This window comes from Protopterus annectens, chromosome 7.part0 (genome assembly GCF_019279795.1).
Source record: "Protopterus annectens isolate FY-2018-M chromosome 7.part0, PAN1.0, whole genome shotgun sequence".
NCBI lineage: Eukaryota > Metazoa > Chordata > Ceratodontiformes > Protopteridae > Protopterus > Protopterus annectens.
In genome coordinates, this window is record NC_056739.1 from 794,687,865 (window position 1) to 794,708,246 (window position 20,382).

The 20,382-nt window shown below is 44.7% G+C and overlaps 1 protein-coding gene across 1 annotated transcript in view; it reads left to right on the forward strand.

Annotated features, from left to right (window-relative positions):
* DNAH2 (dynein axonemal heavy chain 2) overlaps positions 1-20,382 on the forward strand; it is a 6,636,854-nt gene that overhangs the window by 4,195,321 nt on the left and 2,421,151 nt on the right. The window contains exon 55 of the mRNA XM_044077324.1: positions 3,733-3,882. Coding sequence (XP_043933259.1) covers positions 3,733-3,882 — 150 coding nt within the window. The remainder of the gene's footprint in view (positions 1-3,732; positions 3,883-20,382) is intronic.

Consider the following 20,382-nt stretch of genomic DNA (forward strand, 5'->3'; position numbering starts at 1 on the left):
ATGGATTAGGTTCCCCAATGTCTTTATGATCCTGATGCAGGTTTATCCGAAAGCACATCGTTTGGAAGGGGACTTTTGTGTGTTTTTAAAAGAGTCTTTTACAGAGTTTTTTCGTCTTAAACCATGAGTTCATTAAAGAATTGTTTTTATCATTGCCGTGGTGGTGAAGATCGGTTGCTCATTTGCTCTGCACAAAGGTGGGTCGCCTGCAGACCCGTAAGTCTCACTAGTCTCATATGCAAACTCATGGAAAGAATCATCATGGAAATGATCAATAATGGTATAGTAAACCTCCAGACACTGTACCCAACCCATTTTGGTTTTGTTAAGGGCAGGTCTTGTCTACTCAACCTGCTGGACTTCTTTGAGAAGGTCACCAAAGCAATGGATAAGAGCAAAATGGTTCACACTGCCTACCTTTACCTGACCAAAGCATTTGACACAATACCCCACTCTGGCATTGTTAGCAAACTCAACAAGTTAGGTACAAACCCTTGTAGGACCCAGGAAGTTAGAATTGAGGAGTCTACCTCTACAAAGAGGCCAGTCACAAGTGGAGTTCCTCAGGGATCGGTCCTGGCACCTCTCCTGTTTGACATTTACTTCTCTGAAGTCAAGGCCAATGTCAGTAGCCTCTGGCTGACTAAAATTGCAGATGATTGCAAATTAGGAGCCGTCATTGAATCCCACACTGACACAAATGTCCAGGAAGGGCTGACACAGACAAACAACTGGTGTCATAGCCATTAAAACTGAATGTAAAGAAATGCATAATAGTAACCTTCAGGAAGTCGTCCATCCCTGATAACTATTGTATTGACAATACACCCCTTAGAGTTTACCCAGTAGTCAAGGACATAGGGACACACACAGATGGTAATCTAGCCTTTGACCGTCACATCTACAGTAGTGAGGAAATCTTTCTATGTTGTGCAACTTAGAAAACAAAGGTATGGCATCTAGGTCCAAAGAAGTTATTGTTCCACTGTATTCAACATTCATCAGACCTATCATTGAGTACAATGCTCCTTGTGGTATGTACCTAACCAGGTATAACTAACAATTGGAATGTTCATAGATGTTCCTCACTAAAAGAATACAGGGCCTAAGTAACATGTCTCATGCATACCACCTCAAGGCCCTATCCTTGTAGTCAATCTCCTACAGGCTGTTGAGGGGAAATCTATGGCATACAGGGCATTGTCAGACCCCACTCTGATGGACCTCCTGCATATCTGCAGAAACACGCTCCAGAATTACCCAGTCTGAAGACTTGAACTTTGCCTGTGATATAATAGGACTTGGTGGTCAGACAGGTATGCATTCCAGAGACTACCCCATCTCTGGAACAGGCTCCCCATCCATGTGAACAAAGTTCCTCCCTAACCCAATTCAAGTTGGATAGGGAACAGGAAATGTATCCCTGGTTTGGCACGTATGTCTCTAATGGACAGGCAGCCTGTGAATGGTTCATCTCCCAGGCCCCTGCTTCTACTCATCAAGGGTACCAGAAGTTGTCAGAGATTTGGGATGCATGGCTAGGCTTAAAAAGGCCACTGTGGTCGTTAGACTAGTAAACACATATGAACCTCTAAAGTATGTGTATTGTACAGTGGCATCACCAACATTTTCTTTTATTAATTTTATTTAAAATATTCACTTGAATGAATGTGTACTAGAGTGCTACCTCCAAAACTGTTTTTATGATATAATTCATTGCTGAACTCTTGATATGTCTGTATTGTATCCTTATAAATGCTTTTACTTTAGCAGATGTTTTACATATTGTCATAATTGCTTTGTATGTGTAAACATGGAGCTTTTGTCCCTGGGCCACCACTGAAAAGGGGGTTTAATTCCCACTTGGACTTTCCTGGAAAAGATGTGTAAATTGATAATGAATAGATGACATAAAACTACATGTTAGATTTTGTTTTCTTTTTGACTGAGAATTTACACAGCTGTATTAGGCAAAGGCAGTCTGCCTTTTTTGTTGTTTCTTTGAGATTCACTTGCATAGCAGTTTAAATCTTAGATGCCTTTAGCCTTTAGGTTTTAACCCCCTGAATTAATTCATGTTATTGGATGGAAATAATTATGAAAGAGATGAAGTTCAGGGGATACGTTCCTGAAACTGAAACTTTCGTTAACATTACAGTTAATGGCTAAGCATTTTTGGTTGGGCTGATTCAGAAGTTTCTGATGAAAGACATAAGCTTATTAATGCTGTTTCTCCCTCCTCTGCTTCCTGAATGAGTGTTCAAGACATGATCATTCAAAGAAAAAAAAAAAACTCTCTGGCCATGGCTGATTGATAAATTGTAAGAGCTACATCCGGCTCACATAGATCAAGAAATACTGTTTTTTTTTTTTTTTGGGGGGGGGGCATTAGGGGAACAAGCTCCCGGGTCTATATTAGAACACCAAACTTTCAAAATTTCGAGTGTTCTAATATCGAACCCTATTAATCGAAAATTTAAAACATCGAACATACAGAACAGCGAATTTTTTCCTAGGGAAAAACTTTGCTGTTCCAAAACACATACACACAACACAACCACACCAAACAGCAATCCACACACATACACCTAAACTCTTACACCTAACCCTACACTAAACTATACATACACCACTAACTATCCACTTACCTTAACCCAAAGCCTAACCCTAAGGTCCGTTACTATCGCACAGTCACCTCACCCGCTCCCTAACCCTAACCCTCACGTCCACACAATCGCACACTTACCTAACCCACCCTAACCCTCACGTCCACACAATCGTACACTCACCTGAACCTGACCCGTAACTTTCCACCACAGCGCTGAAAATACCGAAGCAACAGAAACGGACAACCAAATTCTTTCCCAAGGAAAGAATTCAGTTTTCTGTTCGTTCGATAAAACGGGTTGATATTAGAACACTCGAAATTTTGAAAGTTCGGTGTTCTAATATAGACCCCAAGCTCCCACACTCCCAAGCTTAAAGCATTGTGATCTACATACCCAGCCAAGATGTACAACAGGCTTTGGCACTAATTTGTTACAGAGAATCTTAATGTTTACCATTCTGGATTGCTTTGAGGTCTTGTTTGGATTCTGCTCCTGAACTTACTAATTACTTCCCAAATGACTTTCATGTTAAGATAGCACTAAAGTGTGATTATACTGACCAAAGAGTTTAAACTTAGTGGAAGAACTGATCTGGGTAGTAAGGCCTCTCACCCTCTGTCTCCATGAGTTTGCTTTCATAACTTATAAAAGCTTTTCTTTTTCATCTAACTAGAAAATTAAGTTCTGGCCATAATTATGTTTTGTTCTGCAGTTTTAAATGATTATTATTAAATGTACTATTATTTGTGTACCTTAAGTTTTGTTGTTAAGTCAAAGTTACTATCACACACAACAACTGAACTGGGCATCTCCCAACACAAATTATATGTTGGGTTGTACCAACCCATGTGTATAGAACTCCCATCAAGCGTATATGCACTGGCTGCTGCAGGAAAATACCTATTGAATAATAAAATATTTGAGTCCTCTGTGCAATCTGAGTAATCACCACAGTTATTAAGTACTTCTGTGAATTATTCTTCAAAGATGTACTTTAATTTGTAAATACGGTGTTTGCTTATGTTTCTGTAATAATGTTTAATAAATGGCAGTGTATCTATCTACCTGTTTAGACCTGTTTCATTGTTTGTAAGATTACTAAAATATTGTGATGTTCCATTAGGTGACTTTATGAATGAATCAAGGGTGTATGAAGACCTCACAGATTTCAAAGTTCTAAAGACCTTTATGGAGAACCAGTTGGAAGACTATAACATGACACCTGGTGCTGTCCCTATGCACCTTGTACTCTTTCGTGATGCCATTGAACATGGTGAGTAAGGCAGTCCACTAACTGTTCATTTATTTGTTTAAAAGTTTCTTTAGAAATATAGTACTTTCAGAGTGTGACAGATTAAGAGCCAGCCCTCCGGGTTGCAGTGATGTTGTAGAAGCTGCTGACAAGCCCATCTGTGTATATGATAGTTAATGAGACAACTTGATATACATCAGCACCATCGCCATCGTTGTAGTGTATGTCCATTTTTCCCACCATCTTTTGTAAACCCACAATAGCATCAATCAACTGGTGGAGTCAGAACAAAGGAGGACAACTTCTGTCTGCAAATCTGACAGATCAACTTTGATTAGCAGCCATGTTGGTTTGCTCGTGGGAGAAGGAATGAATGGCAGGGGGCAGTTCTTTCTTTCACAAGAAAGTTCCTTTACTAGAGAAGTGTTCCATGATGGAAGCCAGGGACTAGCTGTGGGCAAAGAGGGTTAACCAGTATACTGAGTCTGAGGAGTAGGAATACAGAGTGTCCATGGCCTGTAGAAGCAAGTGCTGAGTGTAACTGTGTGTGATATTGTGCATGCCACATATATTGTTAGACAAGGAGTAAAAGAAAGTATGTCAGAGTGGTTACTAGGCATAATTTGGAGACATTAGTGACTGACACATTAGAATGCACTCACTTTTCTATGATTCCCGTGTTTTTTCCTAAAATATTGAGACGGTCTGACCAATGGCACAAAGTCTGTCTGCATGTCTGTGTTGTTGTTGCACCTTGTTTGCAAAAAGACTCAGGATGTGCGCATGGTCAATGGGAGTTTAGGAAGAAGCATTTAGTGGCCAAATCTCCTGTTTCGATGATAGTTCCTGTAGAACCATTGCCTATGCAACCTGTAGTGGTGTCCAGGAGCATTGCTGCTCAGCAAGTTCTGGGAAGAGGATGACAGATGCTCTGATATCATTTTGATTTAGTACTCCTTGTAGGGAGCACTTCCTGCCATTGCTTCAGATAGATGTCTCAAAACACCCAGATCTGATGTCATTTTTATTTATTCCTCGTTGTTCTAGATCTTAGGATCCAACTCTTGAGCTCCTCCCTTTACCGATAATGCCCCTGGCCATTTAAAAAAATTAGTTTTTCTTTAAATCTTCTTCCCTTTCATTTCTATACTGGTACTCACTATCTAGACTAGTTTACTTTCCAGATTTAAGACTTTGTCTTGGTATTCTTCGTTATCATTGTTGGTAACCTTTCCTTTACCTCGCTTTGAAGAATATTAGTTATACCATTGCTGGTATAAATAAAACACTTTTTTTTTCTCCTTTAATTGTCTGGCTTTCTGCCACATTTTCTCTTACAGTATGGCTGAAAAGCCAACTGGCTTTAAAAAGGGCACTTCCTGCAAGCATAAGAATACCCAACTCTGATGCCCATAAGGAGTCATGTGTATTGTTTAGGCCCTGCACACTTTGACACTTCTTGTAGTATTTGTGCTGGATTTAACAGTAGGGTTGTTAGTGATAAGAAGGAACAAACTGGTTCTCAAGGGTATTATTCCTGCTTCTGCTCCTTATTCTGGTACATCAACATCAGAAGCTCAAACACCCTCTCATAAATCCAAGTAGCCTAGGGAGCACAGAAAACACTCCCCAGGTCTGCTTTGGCTTCTGAACTGTGAGTGAAAATTTGTAAAAGCTCAGATTCAAAGCGCTCGGATTCAGTACCTGCAGCTTCAAAATCTCCTTGGCTCCAAAGCCCATGATTCTCCCCAGAGCCAGTGTCCCTAAGACTAAGATCTCCCTTTCTTCAGGAGACTCCCATGAAATCTTCCAGACCACCTTCCACTTTCTCTTCTGTCAGGTCTTTCTGAAGCAGCGGTTGGTAGGGTGATGAAAAAATTTCTCAGAACACAGGTCCAGATGGGGGTATTGTGGCTCTATCTCCCATTGGATCCATGAGCCTAAAACCATCCTCTCATATGGTCATCACTCCTTCTCTGTTTCTGACTTTCTGTTTTGGCATCCTTGGATTCGACATCTCCAAATGTTGAACTGTTGGTTCTGAAGTTACCTCTTTCTTCGACTCTTAACTCCTTGCTTAATCCATTCGGCTCCAACCCCCCTGTAGCAGGTTGTGTCTTAGAGCCAGGGTGTAAGCATCGGATCTGAGGGAATATCTTTGACTCTAACGTTTTTGGAGCTGTCACTTCCCCTGGGGGCCTCTGCACTAGACAGCTCAGCTCCAACTTCCCCCCTCAGAGTGGAGGGTTGGGCAGGGCCCCGTATTTTCTGATTCAAGAGTTTCAACTCTGATTGGATTGTCTTTGGTTTCTCCTAGTCCCTCTGCTTTTGAGGTGGTGGAGAGGGTCTTCTCTCATCCCAGAGCAGTTTCTACTCTTACATCTTTGGATCCAGTTCCTGTACCCCCTTCAAATTCTGTATTTGAGTGTACTCATCCTGTCCCCCAGGGACAACCAGCCTTTATGAGCTTCCAGGCAGTTCTAGTTAGGGAACTCCCTACCTCTTTGGATACCTCTCCAAAGCATCCTACTGAAGAGGTCCCCCAAAAGAGGTTGTGCAAAAGTAGGCACTTGGATTCCTCACTGGAATCCCTCATAGACGACACTGATTTTGATGAAGGGGAAGGGCCCCCTAGATCGCCTCCTAAGGATGTCTCCTTTGGAGGCATGTTAGAAATCCTACGCCAGAAAGGTGGTTGGTCATCCCAAACCCCTTCCCAGGAGGAATATGTGTTCCTTGAAGCCTTCGGGTCTGGCCCATCTAAGTCCAGGTTTACACCCCCTGGCAGATGAGCTTATAGATCTTGTCTCCCGCCAGGCACAGAAGGAACCGGTTGCCGTAGAACCAATCCTTAGATGCCAGGATAAGATTTTGAGTGCTCCTAAAGACAGACAATATTGAATTAAAGGGATCACTGTGGGCACCATGGTTGTTGTGGCAGCCACCAAGAAGGTGCTAGCCGAGCAGTGTGTGACAATGTGAGGTATTACCAGCTGTGCTAGGAGATGTAGGGCAGTGGATGTGTAACGTATGCCAGCGCAGCTAACTTGGAATTTAGTAAAGAATTATATGTTGTTTGAATATCAAACTGATTTGTACAGTTGTGTTAAAATGTACCAGCAGTGTTCCCTACTGGATAGAAAAGAAATATACATGTATTACTGTAAATGAATTAAATGTATATGTTCTAACAGACAATACTGGAAGAGAAGAGGTTAATCACAATCCAGCTCCAGTAACTTTAAAAATAGTAAGAAATTAAATTACTGGGCTTAGGCTATAAAGATGTTGGGCCGGATTCACGATGGCTTGCACGGAGTCTAAGAGTAGTGTAAGACTCCATGCAGCCATCATGTCTGACGAGCGATCCACGAACCGCCTGCAGGGGCATGTAAGAGAGATCCTAAAATGGCTCTTACACGGACAAGGCTTGGATATGCAAATTATCTCACTTGCAGCCGAAAGGCATGCAAATGAGGTAATTTTGCGATCCAGGAAGCACAAACTTGTCCGTGTAAGAGCCGTGTTATCTGCAGAAATGTACTCAGTTGACAACTGAGTACCGTTCTGCAAATAGCACAATGGAGCCTTGTCAGCTCCAAATAAAGGTTGCATATGTTCCAGGAAGCATGCCAATGGCCAAATATGTGGCCACTGGCAACGTACCACCATGCAAAATTAAAACATGTTTAAACGTAGCGCAGTGCCGCGCAAACAGGCTGCGCTAAAAAAAATAAATAAATAACAGAAAAATATTTAAAACCCATGGGTTTTATGCAAACCATCAATTTACAATGTAAGGGAATAGCAGGCTGAAAACAACATGGCCACCGAGTAGGGGTTGCTAAGGGGGGAAGCTCAGTGTAAGACATGTAACTAAGCATTAGTAGGCAATCCTATGTAAATGAGTGTTAGGATAGTGAATCACACTTTTACATAGCATATGAGCACATTCCCTGGAGTGTAGAAGTAGGATAAGGGGGAGTAACAGAGTAGGAGATAGGTGACATCACAGGGGGTAGGTATTAAAGAAATGAAGCTCATTGGAGCAGAGTGGGATGTGAAAGCTGTCAGTTAGACATCATGGAAAGAGGTTTGTCAACAGGTAGACATGGGAAAGCCAAGAAATGGAAGGTGTACACTGTGGATAACAGCAAAGCACCAAAGTTTCTTGACGAGCATGCATGCACGCGTGTGCGTGCTGGGAAGCCCGAGTAAGATGGAGTGCACGCGTTTACGATGGAGTAAGCATGTAGAAGCCTGTTTAAAGACTTGTAAGCGCGTTTGCGCTGGTGTGCGTGCGTTGTAACCCGAATAAGCAAGTTGTAGTCCATCTAAGCATGTGTGCACGCGTGTTAGCTGCTGTGCGCGTGTGTGCCCCTGTATGCGCGTCGCTCCCCCCAGAGGAAACAGACAGGAAAAAGGAAGCACAACAAATTGTAGGAAGCCACCAGGGAATACTAGCAGAGCTAGCAGGTGAAAACAATCAGAATCAGGCAATTACACAGGCAGAACAGTATCCCAGCCCAGCACTGAAAACTCTGCAAACAACGGTGCAGTATGTGTCTCTCAAGAGACACTGCAACACTGGAGTAAGCTACTAGAAGTGAAAACTGAAAAAGCTTCACTCAGACAAAAAATGCTAGGGGCTGCCATAGCTGTTATAAGGCGACATATGCAACATGCTGAGGGTGGTGGCAATGCAAATGCTGCCGGACAACCCACAGTGAGGAGACGGAGAAGAGTGTACAGGCCCAAGGTCACCTACCAGGGGTTACATGAGCTGGAGATAGTGGAGCGCTATAGAGTGGACAGAGACCTCCTGCAGCAAATTGTTGAGCTGTGCAGGCCACGCCTCACACACAGAACCAACAGAGGGGAACCCATCCCAGTGGAAACCAAGGTATGTGTTGGCCTAAGAATACTAGCAACAGGTACCTTCCAGAGACCAACTGGTGATATGATGGGGATATAACAGGCATCGGCATCCAGGGTACTGCACCATTTCCTGGATGCCATGTCAGCACATGTCGGTGATCATGTATAGTTCCCCAATTCCCATGAGGTATTGGCCAGCAATATGCGTCTCTTCCACAAATAGCGGAATACCCTGAGGTAGTGGGTGCAATAGACTGCATGCATATACGCATCAAAGCACCAGCCGGTGATCGGGGTAGGGCCTACATTAATCGCAAGGGCTTCCCCTCCATCAACTGCCAGGTTGTGTGTGATGCACAGGGCATAATAATGAATGAGTGTGCTGGCTGCCCTGGAAGCTACCATGATTCCCATATCTGGCATCTGACGCAGCTGTACCAGACATTTGCCAATGGGGACATCCCACATGGTCACCTAGTGGGGGATGCTGGCTATGCACTGGAGCCGTGGCTGATGACACCCATCAGAAACGCACACACACCTGAACAGGAACGCCATAATGAGGCACACGCACAAACACATAATGTAACAGAGCGTGTGTTTGGGCTGCTCAAGTCATGGTTCCGGTGCCTGGACACATCTTGTGGAGCCTTGCAGTACTCACCAACTACATGTACCCAAATTGTCATGGTATGTGCTATGCTACATAATATGATTCTGCGAAAACAGCTGCAGCAGGATCAGCATAGGACCGGCCCAAACAGCCCCCCACCAATTGCCAAGGCCATCACAGGCAGAGCGTGACTCGGAGGAGGAACAGCCTGAGCCTGCCCCAGTAGGCAGAAGGAGGCGTGCCCAGTATGCCTTGGCCTTGGCAAAGAGGCAACACATAGCACATAACCCTGAAAATGATGCCTCTCTCTGACTCACACATATAGTAAAAGGGATGCCTAATTTGATACAACCTGCTTTCAAACATGTACAGGGAGTGTAGTATGTGCATCCAATATAGGCAGCCCTGCAGCACCACCTGAGGCATGATTGCCATGTGTTAAGCATTGTAACACCATGTAGTATATGCAAACTTGATGACCCATGAGTAACATCCTACCCTCACCAAGCATAATGCCACAATATGAAGACAAGATGATCAATTACAACAATTGGCTTAAGTATTGTTGTTAGTCAAAGGGGATCCAATGCCTGTCAGCCTGGGATGACATGCAGAGCAAGACACGAAGCTCTGCTAGGGATGGCTTGCACCTATCACCCCTGGCCTTTTGGATACTGGCAAAGGCTGTTGTCACCCCCATAGTGCCTTGAATAGGTAAGGCTCAAAACACAAACCCACCTCCATAGGTATCACAAGGGATATGAAACTAGAAGTAATGCTACCCAATGCCAGAAGTCTAAACTGCAAGATGCATGCAGTCCAAACTCTCCTCAGCATGGAGAATGTTGATATCTGTGCAGTAACAGAAACCTGGTTCAAGGCTCCCAAGAGCACCCTAGCACTACCAAGTTACACCTCATACCATGCTTTACAGCCGCAAAACATGGAACAAACTACAAAAGGAGGGTGAGTATCAATAATTGTCAAGGATACCCACACCCCCAGGTTGGTGCCACATCATGAAGCAGCACAGACTATCCATGTGCAAGTAGCAGTGGCTAAAACTGCCTCCCAGTTCGTAGCCTGCTACAGACCACCCTCCTAAATCCAGGAACCCCACTTGGCCTACTTGAGAACACATGAAAATATGAAGGTCTCACCAAACAACATTATATTGGGTGACTGCAACTACCCAAACATAGACTGGGAGCATTATTCTAGCACCAACACCCTAGGCCAAAGGTTCCTAGACTTCATAAACCGAAATGCTATGGAACAACTTGTCACCACTCCCACAAGAGGGGTAAACATACTGGACCTGATAATCACCAACATGGGGACTCTATGGCCAAGACAAGAAGTGTATCCCTCACTGGTAAGATCAGACCATGCAGTAATCTCACTGGATATTCACATCCTGATCCCAGTCCCTGGCCAGAAAACCACAGTGAAAAACATGTGTAAAGCAAATTATGCACTCCTCCAAACTGAGGTGGAATCCATTAAAGCCCTTGTGCCTGTGGAAAATATGGCCCAGACCTCAGAACCCTTTATGAATGCATTCTATGAACACCTTCAGGAATGCATGGACTATGCAATCCCAAATAAAACCAAGACCCAATCCTCCAAAGGCAGGCATCCTGTCTGGTGGACCCCAGCCATTAACAAACCATGCAAGAGAAGGAGGAAGCTACTACATGATAGAGCAAAACCCAAAAAGGGAAGGCATCACTGAACAGTATTATGACAAATAACTATGGCCACACACAAAATCCTCTAAGGCCAGCTACGAGATAAAAATTGTACAGGACACTAAGGATAATCACAAGGCTTTCTTTACTGATGGTAGGAACCTAGGTGGGAATTCCCAGATATGCTCAGAATTAGTCCAAAATGACAAACAATATACCAAACCCACAGACATTGCCAGCATTCGACCTGACAGGTTCAGTGCAAACTCCCCCCCCCCACACCAAAAGGACAAATATCTATCCCAGCAGAGTGCTGGCCCTCTGACATCGCAGATGCTCAGGTAACAGCCAGCGTCCCTAAAGCAAAACACGCAGCATCAATGGGACCAGATGGTGTCCCTGGCTGCATCCAACATGAAGTCCAAGAAGAACTGAACACCAAATAAAACTACTGCTCAATCTCAGCCTTACCACAGGATATGTACCCAAACAGCAGTGTACAGCAACAGTGGTCCCTCTCCACAAAGGTGGTGCCTGAATGGATCATGCAAACTATCACCCCAGAATCCTGACTAGCATGGTCTGCAAAGCTATGGAAAGGATCATCATGGACCTCAGAAATAAAGGTATTGGGGACCTACAGACACTGGACCCTACCCAATGTGGCTTTCTTAAGGGCAGATCCTGCCCCTTAAACCTGGTTGAGTCATTTGAAACAGTCACCAAGGCCATTGATGAGGGGAAGGTGGTCCACACAGCCTACCTGGACCTTGCAAAAGCCTTCCATACAATACCCCACATGGGCATTATAGATAAGCTCACCAGCTTAAATATAAACCCCTATGTCACTAGATGGGTTGCAAACTGGCTCAAGGACAGAACTGACATGGTCAGAAATGCTGGAGCCATGTCAGAGTCCAAACCAGCTACAACTGGCATCCCACAAGGCTCGGTCCTGGGACCCCCCTGTTTGGCATATAATTCTCGGAGGTACAGGCCAACATGGAAGGACTGTGTCTGAACAAGTTTTCAGATGACTACAAACTGGCCGCCATATCTGACCCTCCAGCTGACACAAGCATCCTACAAAAGGGCCTCATAGAAACAGACAACTGGTGCCACAGACATGTCATCAAGCTAAACACAAAAAAGTGTATAGTCATTACCTTTGGAAAAACAGTAAGTGGCCACCAATTACCACATAGGTGGTAACCCATTACGTACAGAAGAAGTAATAAGAGACCTGGGGACACAAGTTGATAGAAATCTCGCAGTTGACAACCATGTGACTATAGTGGTTATAAAAACATTTCATATACCCACCTAATCATGAAGGTAATCACATCTATATCAGGGGAGGTCATCGTGCCTCTTCAGTCATCCTTCATCAGGCTCACAATTGAGTACAATGCCCCTTGTGGGATGTACCTTAGCAGACACCTCCAGCAACTGGAAAGACCCCAAATCTGCCTGATTTAACAAACTGCAGCTCCACACAGTGGCATACTGCCTGCCCAGAGGCGATCTGTGCCTGATGTATATAGCCATGTCCAACATGGAATCAATGCACATGCTGCACCTTGTAAAATCGGAATCCCATTGAGCTATGCACATGAGAGACCTGAACCTCAGCACTGCAATAATTAGGACATGCTGTAGTGATTGATCCATAACCCAGAAGCTCCCTCCACTCTTGAGTAAATTCACAGTCCAGGTTAGCCAGAGAGTCCCTCATTGACTCTCTTCAAGAGGAATCTTGATGAGTGGATGGCAGATGGTAGGTTTACCCTGGGTATCACTTTTATGTCACAGTTAGACAGAGGCACAGTATACTAACCTTGAAAAATGTCATGGCAAACTCCAGTTAAAATGTGTGTTGAAGGACAAACACACACTGACTAGGATTAGAAATGCCCTAGGGCACATAGCCTAGTGTTTCTCAATGTTCACCCAAGTTGCGGAATACACTAGTAATGTTGGACAAGCCTGGTTTAAGTAGGCCATAGCTGAACAAAATGCAACATGGTCATACCTTAGTCTGGTGTGCACAGTATGAATATATAAAGCAGTGACGGGACTCAAACCCAGGATACTGTGCACCAGAGTGAAAGGACTGAACCACTACACTATCTGTTTGATCAGTATGAAAGAATGTTGACAAGTGTATGCAAACTGTCCCATGGAAACCCTGCAGGCACAGCATAATCCCTGTTGGGTTCAGACACGAAGCAGTTGGGCAGTAAGAACACAACATGACTTCCAACATACACACTATAAATGACAAATATTGTTCAAGTTCACACACAACCACAAATGTAGTGGACCTCAGATCTCAACATATGGAAAGGTCACACTGGGCATGCTCACACACTTTGATAAATGAGACATATGTCAGGCAACAAACCATGGAAAGCCTGAACTGGGCATGCTCACACACTTAGGCCATGTCTCAGTATAGCAGTCGGACACACATATCTGGCATTTGTATGTGTTAAGCCATGAACCTCCCACAATACAGCAATCTGCCCAGTGCACACAGTTAAATGACAACAGAGACATAAGTAATATACTGGAACCCTGCCATGATCAAACATCTTCCACAGATACACAAGTTGTTCATAGAAACAGGGAAAGCTATGGCAATAAAGACCTGCAAACAGTTTATCAGCAACAAATATTGTGCATCCCAAACATAAACATATGGGTGCAGAGGTCGATACTAGGCTGTTTGCCCTAGGGAATACATAAGCCTAGCCAGAGTGTATTTGGCGTCTGCCTCCCAGTACAGTAGCCTACTGTGCCTCTGTAAAGTAGGTCACAGAAGGCACCGTTTAAGGCTAGTTTGCTGTGCCTCCGTCAAGCAGGGACACAGAGGAGATCCCAGGGGTTGAATTTGCAATGTCACATCCATGTGGCTGGAGTTTGCTGGAAGAGGGTTGGCGAGGGTCTATGTCTAACATTAATTGGGATTCAATTCCAGACTGAGGGGAGCCTTATCTGTAGTGTCTGGGCAATTTCACTGTCAAAACTTGCAGATGATGATTTTGAGGGATTGAAGTGTCCTGCCAATACTGTTCAGAGATGTCCTCCCTCTGTGGGATATTGCTCTGTTATGTATTAGCTCACTCCTTCTGTTGTACAGCTTATATATGGCTGGTGTCAACCAGACAGGTCTCCTGTTGTGGAAGAGTCTTGGTTTTATTTGGGATAGCATGATCAATGAAACCTGCAGGTGCTCATAGAATGCATTAGTAAAGGATTCTGCAGATTGGGCTGTATAATCCTCCAGCACAGGGCCTTTGAAGTGTTCCACCCCAGTCTTCACAAGTGCAAAGTCTTCTTTTGAGAAATACTTTGTTAGCAGTGATTTCCTTGCCTGGGGGTGGGGATCGGATATGGACGTCCAGGGAAAGTTGGTTATGGTCATATCTTAACAATGGTGGTCTACCTCTGGTGTGGAACATAGAGTCCCCATGTTGGTGCTGATCAGGTCCAATATGTATTCCCCCTTGTGGCTGTAGTGACTGGTTCTGCCATAGCACATGGATTCACAAATTGTAGTGGCTGTAGGGTGATGTTATTGAGGCCTGAGTAGTTCCCCCAGTCAATATTCCTGTACCTGAAGTTAACCACTTTAATGGCGTATGTGAACACCTTCATATCCCACACTGTTCCCAGGGAAGACAAGTGTGGTTCCTGGATATGGGAGGGGGTGGTCTGAACTACATACCAAACCAAAAGGCAGTTTTGCACAATGGTAGTTGTATATGTATGGCCTGTCATGCTTAGTGCAGTAGTAACAACCCAGAGGTGTGTGTATCTGTGATGTATATAGGTTCATAGGTTCATACTAGGCTATCTGCCCTAGGGCATTTATAAGCCTAGCCAGAGTGTGTGTGGCTTTCGCCACCCCTTGGAATGAGAATACTATGCCCATTTAGGGTTTAGTTTACTGTGCCTCTGTCTAGTAGTGACACAGAGATGACCCCCGGGGTAAACCTACGAACTCCCATCCACTCGTCAAGATTTCTCTTGAAGAGAGTCAGTGAGGGGCTCTGCCTAATATGGACTGGGATTCTGTTCCAGAGTTTAGGGAGCCTCTGGGTTATGAATCTGTCCCTCCAGCATGTCCTATTTATTTCTGTGTTGAGGTTCAAATCTCTCGCTCTCGTGGCTCTGTTGGATTTGGATTTTCCGAGGTGGAGCATGTCCATTAATTCCGGATTGGACATGGCCTTGTACGTCAGGCATAGATTGCCTCTGAGTAGGCGGTATGCGACTGAATAAAGCTGGAGTTTCTTCAGCCGGGCAGCATATGACATATGTTTGAGACCCTTGATCCTCTTGGTGAGGTACTTTTGGGGTCTAACTGCTGCAGGTGTTGGGTAAGGTACATCCCAAATGGGGCATTGTACTCAATTATGGGCCTGATAAGGGAAGAGTATAGGGGCACGATGACCTCTCTTGATCTAGATGTGAATCCTTTCATGATAAGGTGGATAATATAGAAGGTCTTCCTAACCACCTTGGCAATGTGAGTGTCAAATGAGAGGTTACTGTCAACTTGGGTCCCTAGGTCCCTGATTACTTCTTCCGTACTTAATGGATTACCACCTATGTGGTAATTTGTGGGCACTTTGTTTTTCCCAAACGGTATGACTATACAGTTTTTGGCATTCAGTTTAAGGCCATGGCTCTGGCACCAGTTATTCGTTTCTACGAGGCCTTTCTGAAGGATGCTTGTGTCCGCTGGAGTATCAATTATGGTGCCCAGTTTGCAGTCATCTGCGAACTTTGTCAGCCACAATCCTCCTGTTTGCTTGCACCTTGGAAAAATAAATGCCGAACAAGAGGGGTCCCAGGACCGAGCCCTGTGGGACACCGCTTGCGACTGGCTTAGAGTCTGACATGGCTCCAGAAATTCTGACCTTGTGGGTTCTGTCCTTGAGCCAGTTTGCAACCCATCTTATGACATATGGATTTACATTTAAGGTGGTGTGCTTGTCTATGATGCCCGAGTGGGGTATTGTGTCAAAGGCTTTTCCAAGATCAAGGTAGGCTGTGTGAACTGCCTTACCCTCATCAATGGCCTTAGTGACTGTGTCAAAAACGTCAACCAGGTTCAAAAGGCAGGATCTGCCCTTGACAAAGCTGAATTGGGTAGGATCCAGTGTCTGTAGGTCCCCAATGTCTTTGTTTATGAGTTCTATAATGATCCTCTCCATAGCTTTGCAGACCAGGCTCGTCAAGCTTATGGGGCGGTAATTTCCAGGGTCCGTAGACGCACCTCCTTTGTGGAGTGGGACCACTGTTGCTGTACGCCATTCTTTGGGTACGTATCCTGTAGTAAGGCTAAGATTAAACAGCAGCCTTATGTGCGGGTTTAGTTCCTCTTGGAGTTCATGTAGCACGCAACCCGGGACACTGTCTGGTCCCATTGATGCTGTGTTTTTAGCTTTGGAGAGGGCGGCTCTCACCTGGGTATCTGAGATGTCAGGGAGGCTACACTCTGCTGGGATAGATATTTCTCCTTTTGGGGGGGGGGATTTGCACTGAACCTGTCTGCCAGTATGTTGGCAATGTCTGTGTGTTCAGTGTATTTTTTTGTCATTCTGAGCATATCTGGGAGTTTCCACCCAGGTTTCTAACATAACTAAAGAAGGCCTTGTGATTGTCTTTAGTGTCTTTTGCGATTTTTCTCTCAAAGTTGGCCTTGGATGATTTTATGAGTGATCGTAGTTTTTTGCTAGTACTGATCAGAGATGCCTTCCCTTTTGGAGATTTTGCTCTGTCATGTAGTAGCTTCCTCCTCCTGTTGTAAAGCTTGTTAATGGCTGGGGTCCACCAGACAGGATGCCTGCCTTTGGAGGAATGGGTCTTGGTTTTATTTGGGATTGCATGATCCATGCATTCTTGAAGGTGTCCGTAGAAAGCATTTATAAAGGATTCAGCAGTGTGGGCTGTGGTTTCTACTGGCCCAGGGGCCTTGAAGGATACCACTTCAGTCTTAAGAAGTGTGAAGTCGGCTTTTGAGAAATTCTTCACTGTGGCCTTTTGTGCTGGGGGTGGGGGCGGGATGTGGATTTCCAGTGAGATTAATTTATGGTCTGATCTCACCAATGAGGGGTATACTTCCGGTGTGGAGCATCGTGTCCCCATGTTCGTGATGATCAGGTCTAGTATATTATCTCCTCTTGTGGGAGTGGTGACTAGTTGTTCCATCGCATTTGAGTTTATGAATTCTAGGAACCTTTGGGCTAGGGTGTTGGGGCTTGAGTAATGCTCCCAGTCTATGTTTGGGTAGTTGAAGTCTCCCAATATGATGGTATTTGGAGAGACATTCATACTCTCCAGTGTCTTCAGGAAGGCTGAGTGGGGTTCCTGAGTTTGAGAGGGTGGTCTGTAGCATGCTACAAACTGTAGGGCAGTTTTGCCTATGGTTAGTTGCACATGGATGGTCTCCAATGCTTCGTGCATTGCCACTAACCTGGAGGTGTGGGTATCTTTGATGAATATGGTTACTCCCCCTCCTTTTGTGGTTCGGTCCAAGTTTTGGGGCCGAAAAGCATGATATGAGGTATAACCTGGTAGTGCTGGGGTGCTCTCAGGAGCCTTGAACCAGGTTTCAGTCGCTGCACAGACATCGATGTTCTCCATACTGAGGAGGGCTTCGAGAGCATGCATCTTGAGGTTTAGACTTCTGGCATTGAGCAGCATTACCCTTAGTTTTTTTTCCACTTGTGTTTTCTAGAGAGGTGGGTTTGTCTTTTGAGCCTTGCCTAAAAAAGGCACTATAGGGGTGGCAAGAGCCTTGGCCAATATCCGGAAGCCCAGGGTTGACAAGTGCAAGCCATCCCTTGCGAAGCAGTGTGGCTTGTCAAGCATGTCATCCCAAGCAGACAGACATTGTATCCCCTTAGAATGACACCAGTAACTGAGCCAATTGTTAAAGCTGATCATTTTGTCTTTGTACTGTGGCATCATTCTTGGTGAGGGTAAGATGCTGCTCAGGGTCAGGGTCATACCGGCCTGGGCTACATAATCAGAGAGCTCCTCTATGTCTCTTTTCATGTAGTCCAGGGAGGTACGTCTCAGGTCATTCACACCGGCATGGACAATGAGTCAGATTTGTACTTGCTTTGGAGTGACCTGAGTGCTTGTGTTATGTGGCGGATTCTAGCGCCCGACATGCAGCTTACTGTAACCTTTTCCTTGTTCAGTCCGGTGAGCGGGACATCAGTATGTCTGACTATGGAGTCACCTATTACAAGTGTATCAGGCATGTTGTTTGGCCTTAAGGGCTATGACTGTTTGGCACACTGACTTTGTGAACTATGTGTTGCATGTGCTATGTTTTGAGGTAGTGGTTGCTTGGATGTCTGCTTTGGAGGCCTCTGTTGTTTTGGTAGATTTTCAATTAGAGCCTCCGAGTATGTTGTGTGTTTATGTGTTTGGTTTGCAGTTGTGATAGGTCTATGTGAGACTGGGTTTGTGGTGTGTGTGGTTACCTTCTCCTCCTGACTGGTTTTGCCAGTACTGAGTCGAGAGAGCTCAGCCTCCAGTTTGGCTATATAGTTGCATCTCTCACATATATTTGTATTTGTTGGGAGGAGGAGAGGGTTGTCTGTGTACATGAGGCAGTTGTAACATTGCCTCAAGATTCCCAGATTCACCAGCTGAACTGGAGAGGATGCCAGTAATTGACCCTTCGACATGCTAGAATAGTGTAAGGGATTGCTGTGTAACTGAGTCAGAAAGGACCTATAGGGAAATGGGTACTCATGGGGATTGTAGGTGGATGTAGTGCTTTCTTTTTGTTTGAGTGCTTTACCTGTGTAAAAATGCTTTAGGAGCAAGTACTAGGCTTTTCAGATAGAGAATAGACTGTTTAGATTGAAAGTAGAGCAGTTCTAAGGGAAAAACTGAAGAGGATATGGATACACTCCCTGGTTGTGTTGTGTGTTACAAGTCCTGTGTTCACGAAGCATGGTATAAAACATAACCAGGCAGTGCTGATGTGCATATGTGACCCTGAACTAGGCGTCTGTTAATGCATATATATTGTTATCCCCCATACTGAGGGATAGTAATAGATGTACATACCTCTTTGTAAAAACTGATGTCAGCACCCTATAAATACTGCAGGAGAAGAAAAGCCACCCAGTAATGCGAATAGCACGCTGTGCTAATGCGTCTCTCTCAAGTGTCATAACATAGTTAGGTAGGGGTTTGAATCCTGCAAATGCTCAGTGTGTGTGTGTGTGTGTGTGTGTGTGTGTGTGTGTGTGTGTGTGTGTGTGTGTTGGGGGTGTGCATGTGTGCAATTCTCTTTGAAAGAGATGTCCCTTTTGACAACTGGAATAACACACTACATGATGTACATTCCTCTTTGTAAAGAGTGATGATGTCAGCACCCTATAAGTACAGCAGGAGAAGGGAAACCACCCAGCAATGCGAATAGCGCACTGTGCTAATGCGTCTCTCTCAAGTGTCATAACATAGTTAGGTAGGGGTTTGAATCCTGCAAATGCTCAGTGTGTGTGTGTGTGTGTGTGTGTGTGTGTGTGTGTGTGTGTTGGGGGGGCAGGGGTGTGCATGTGTGCAATTCTCTTTGAAAGAGATGTCCCTTTTGACAACTGGAATAACACACTACATGATGTACATTCCTCTTTGTAAAGACTGATGATGTCAGCACCCTATAAGTACAGCAGGAAAAGGGAAACCACCCAGCAATGCGAATAGCGCACTGTGCTAATGCGTCTCTCTCAAGTGTCATAACATAGTTAGGTAGGGTTTGAATCCTGCAAATGCTCAGTGTGTGTGTGTGTGTGTGTGTGTGTGTGTGTGTGTGTGTGTGTGTGTGTGTGTGTGTGTGTTGGGGGGGCAGGGGGTGTGCATGTGTGCAATTCTCTTTGAAAGAGATGTCCCTTTTGACAACTGGAATAACACACTACATGATGTACATTCCTCTTTGTAAAGACTGATGATGTCAGCACCCTATAAGTACAGCAGGAGAAGGGAAACCACCCAGCAATGCGAATAGCGCACTGTGCTAATGCGTCTCTCTCAAGTGTCATAACATAGTTAGGTAGGGGTTTGAATCCTGCAAATGCTCAGTGTGTGTGTGTGTGTGTGTGTGTGTGTGTGTGTGTGTGTGTGTGTGTGTGTGTTGGGGGGGGCAGGGGGTGTGCATGTGTGCAATTCTCTTTGAAAGAAATGTCCCTTTTGACAACTGGAATAACACACTACATGATGTACATTCCTCTTTGTAAAGACTGATGATGTCAGCACCCTATAAGTACAGCAGGAGAAGGGAAACCACCCAGCAATGCGAATAGC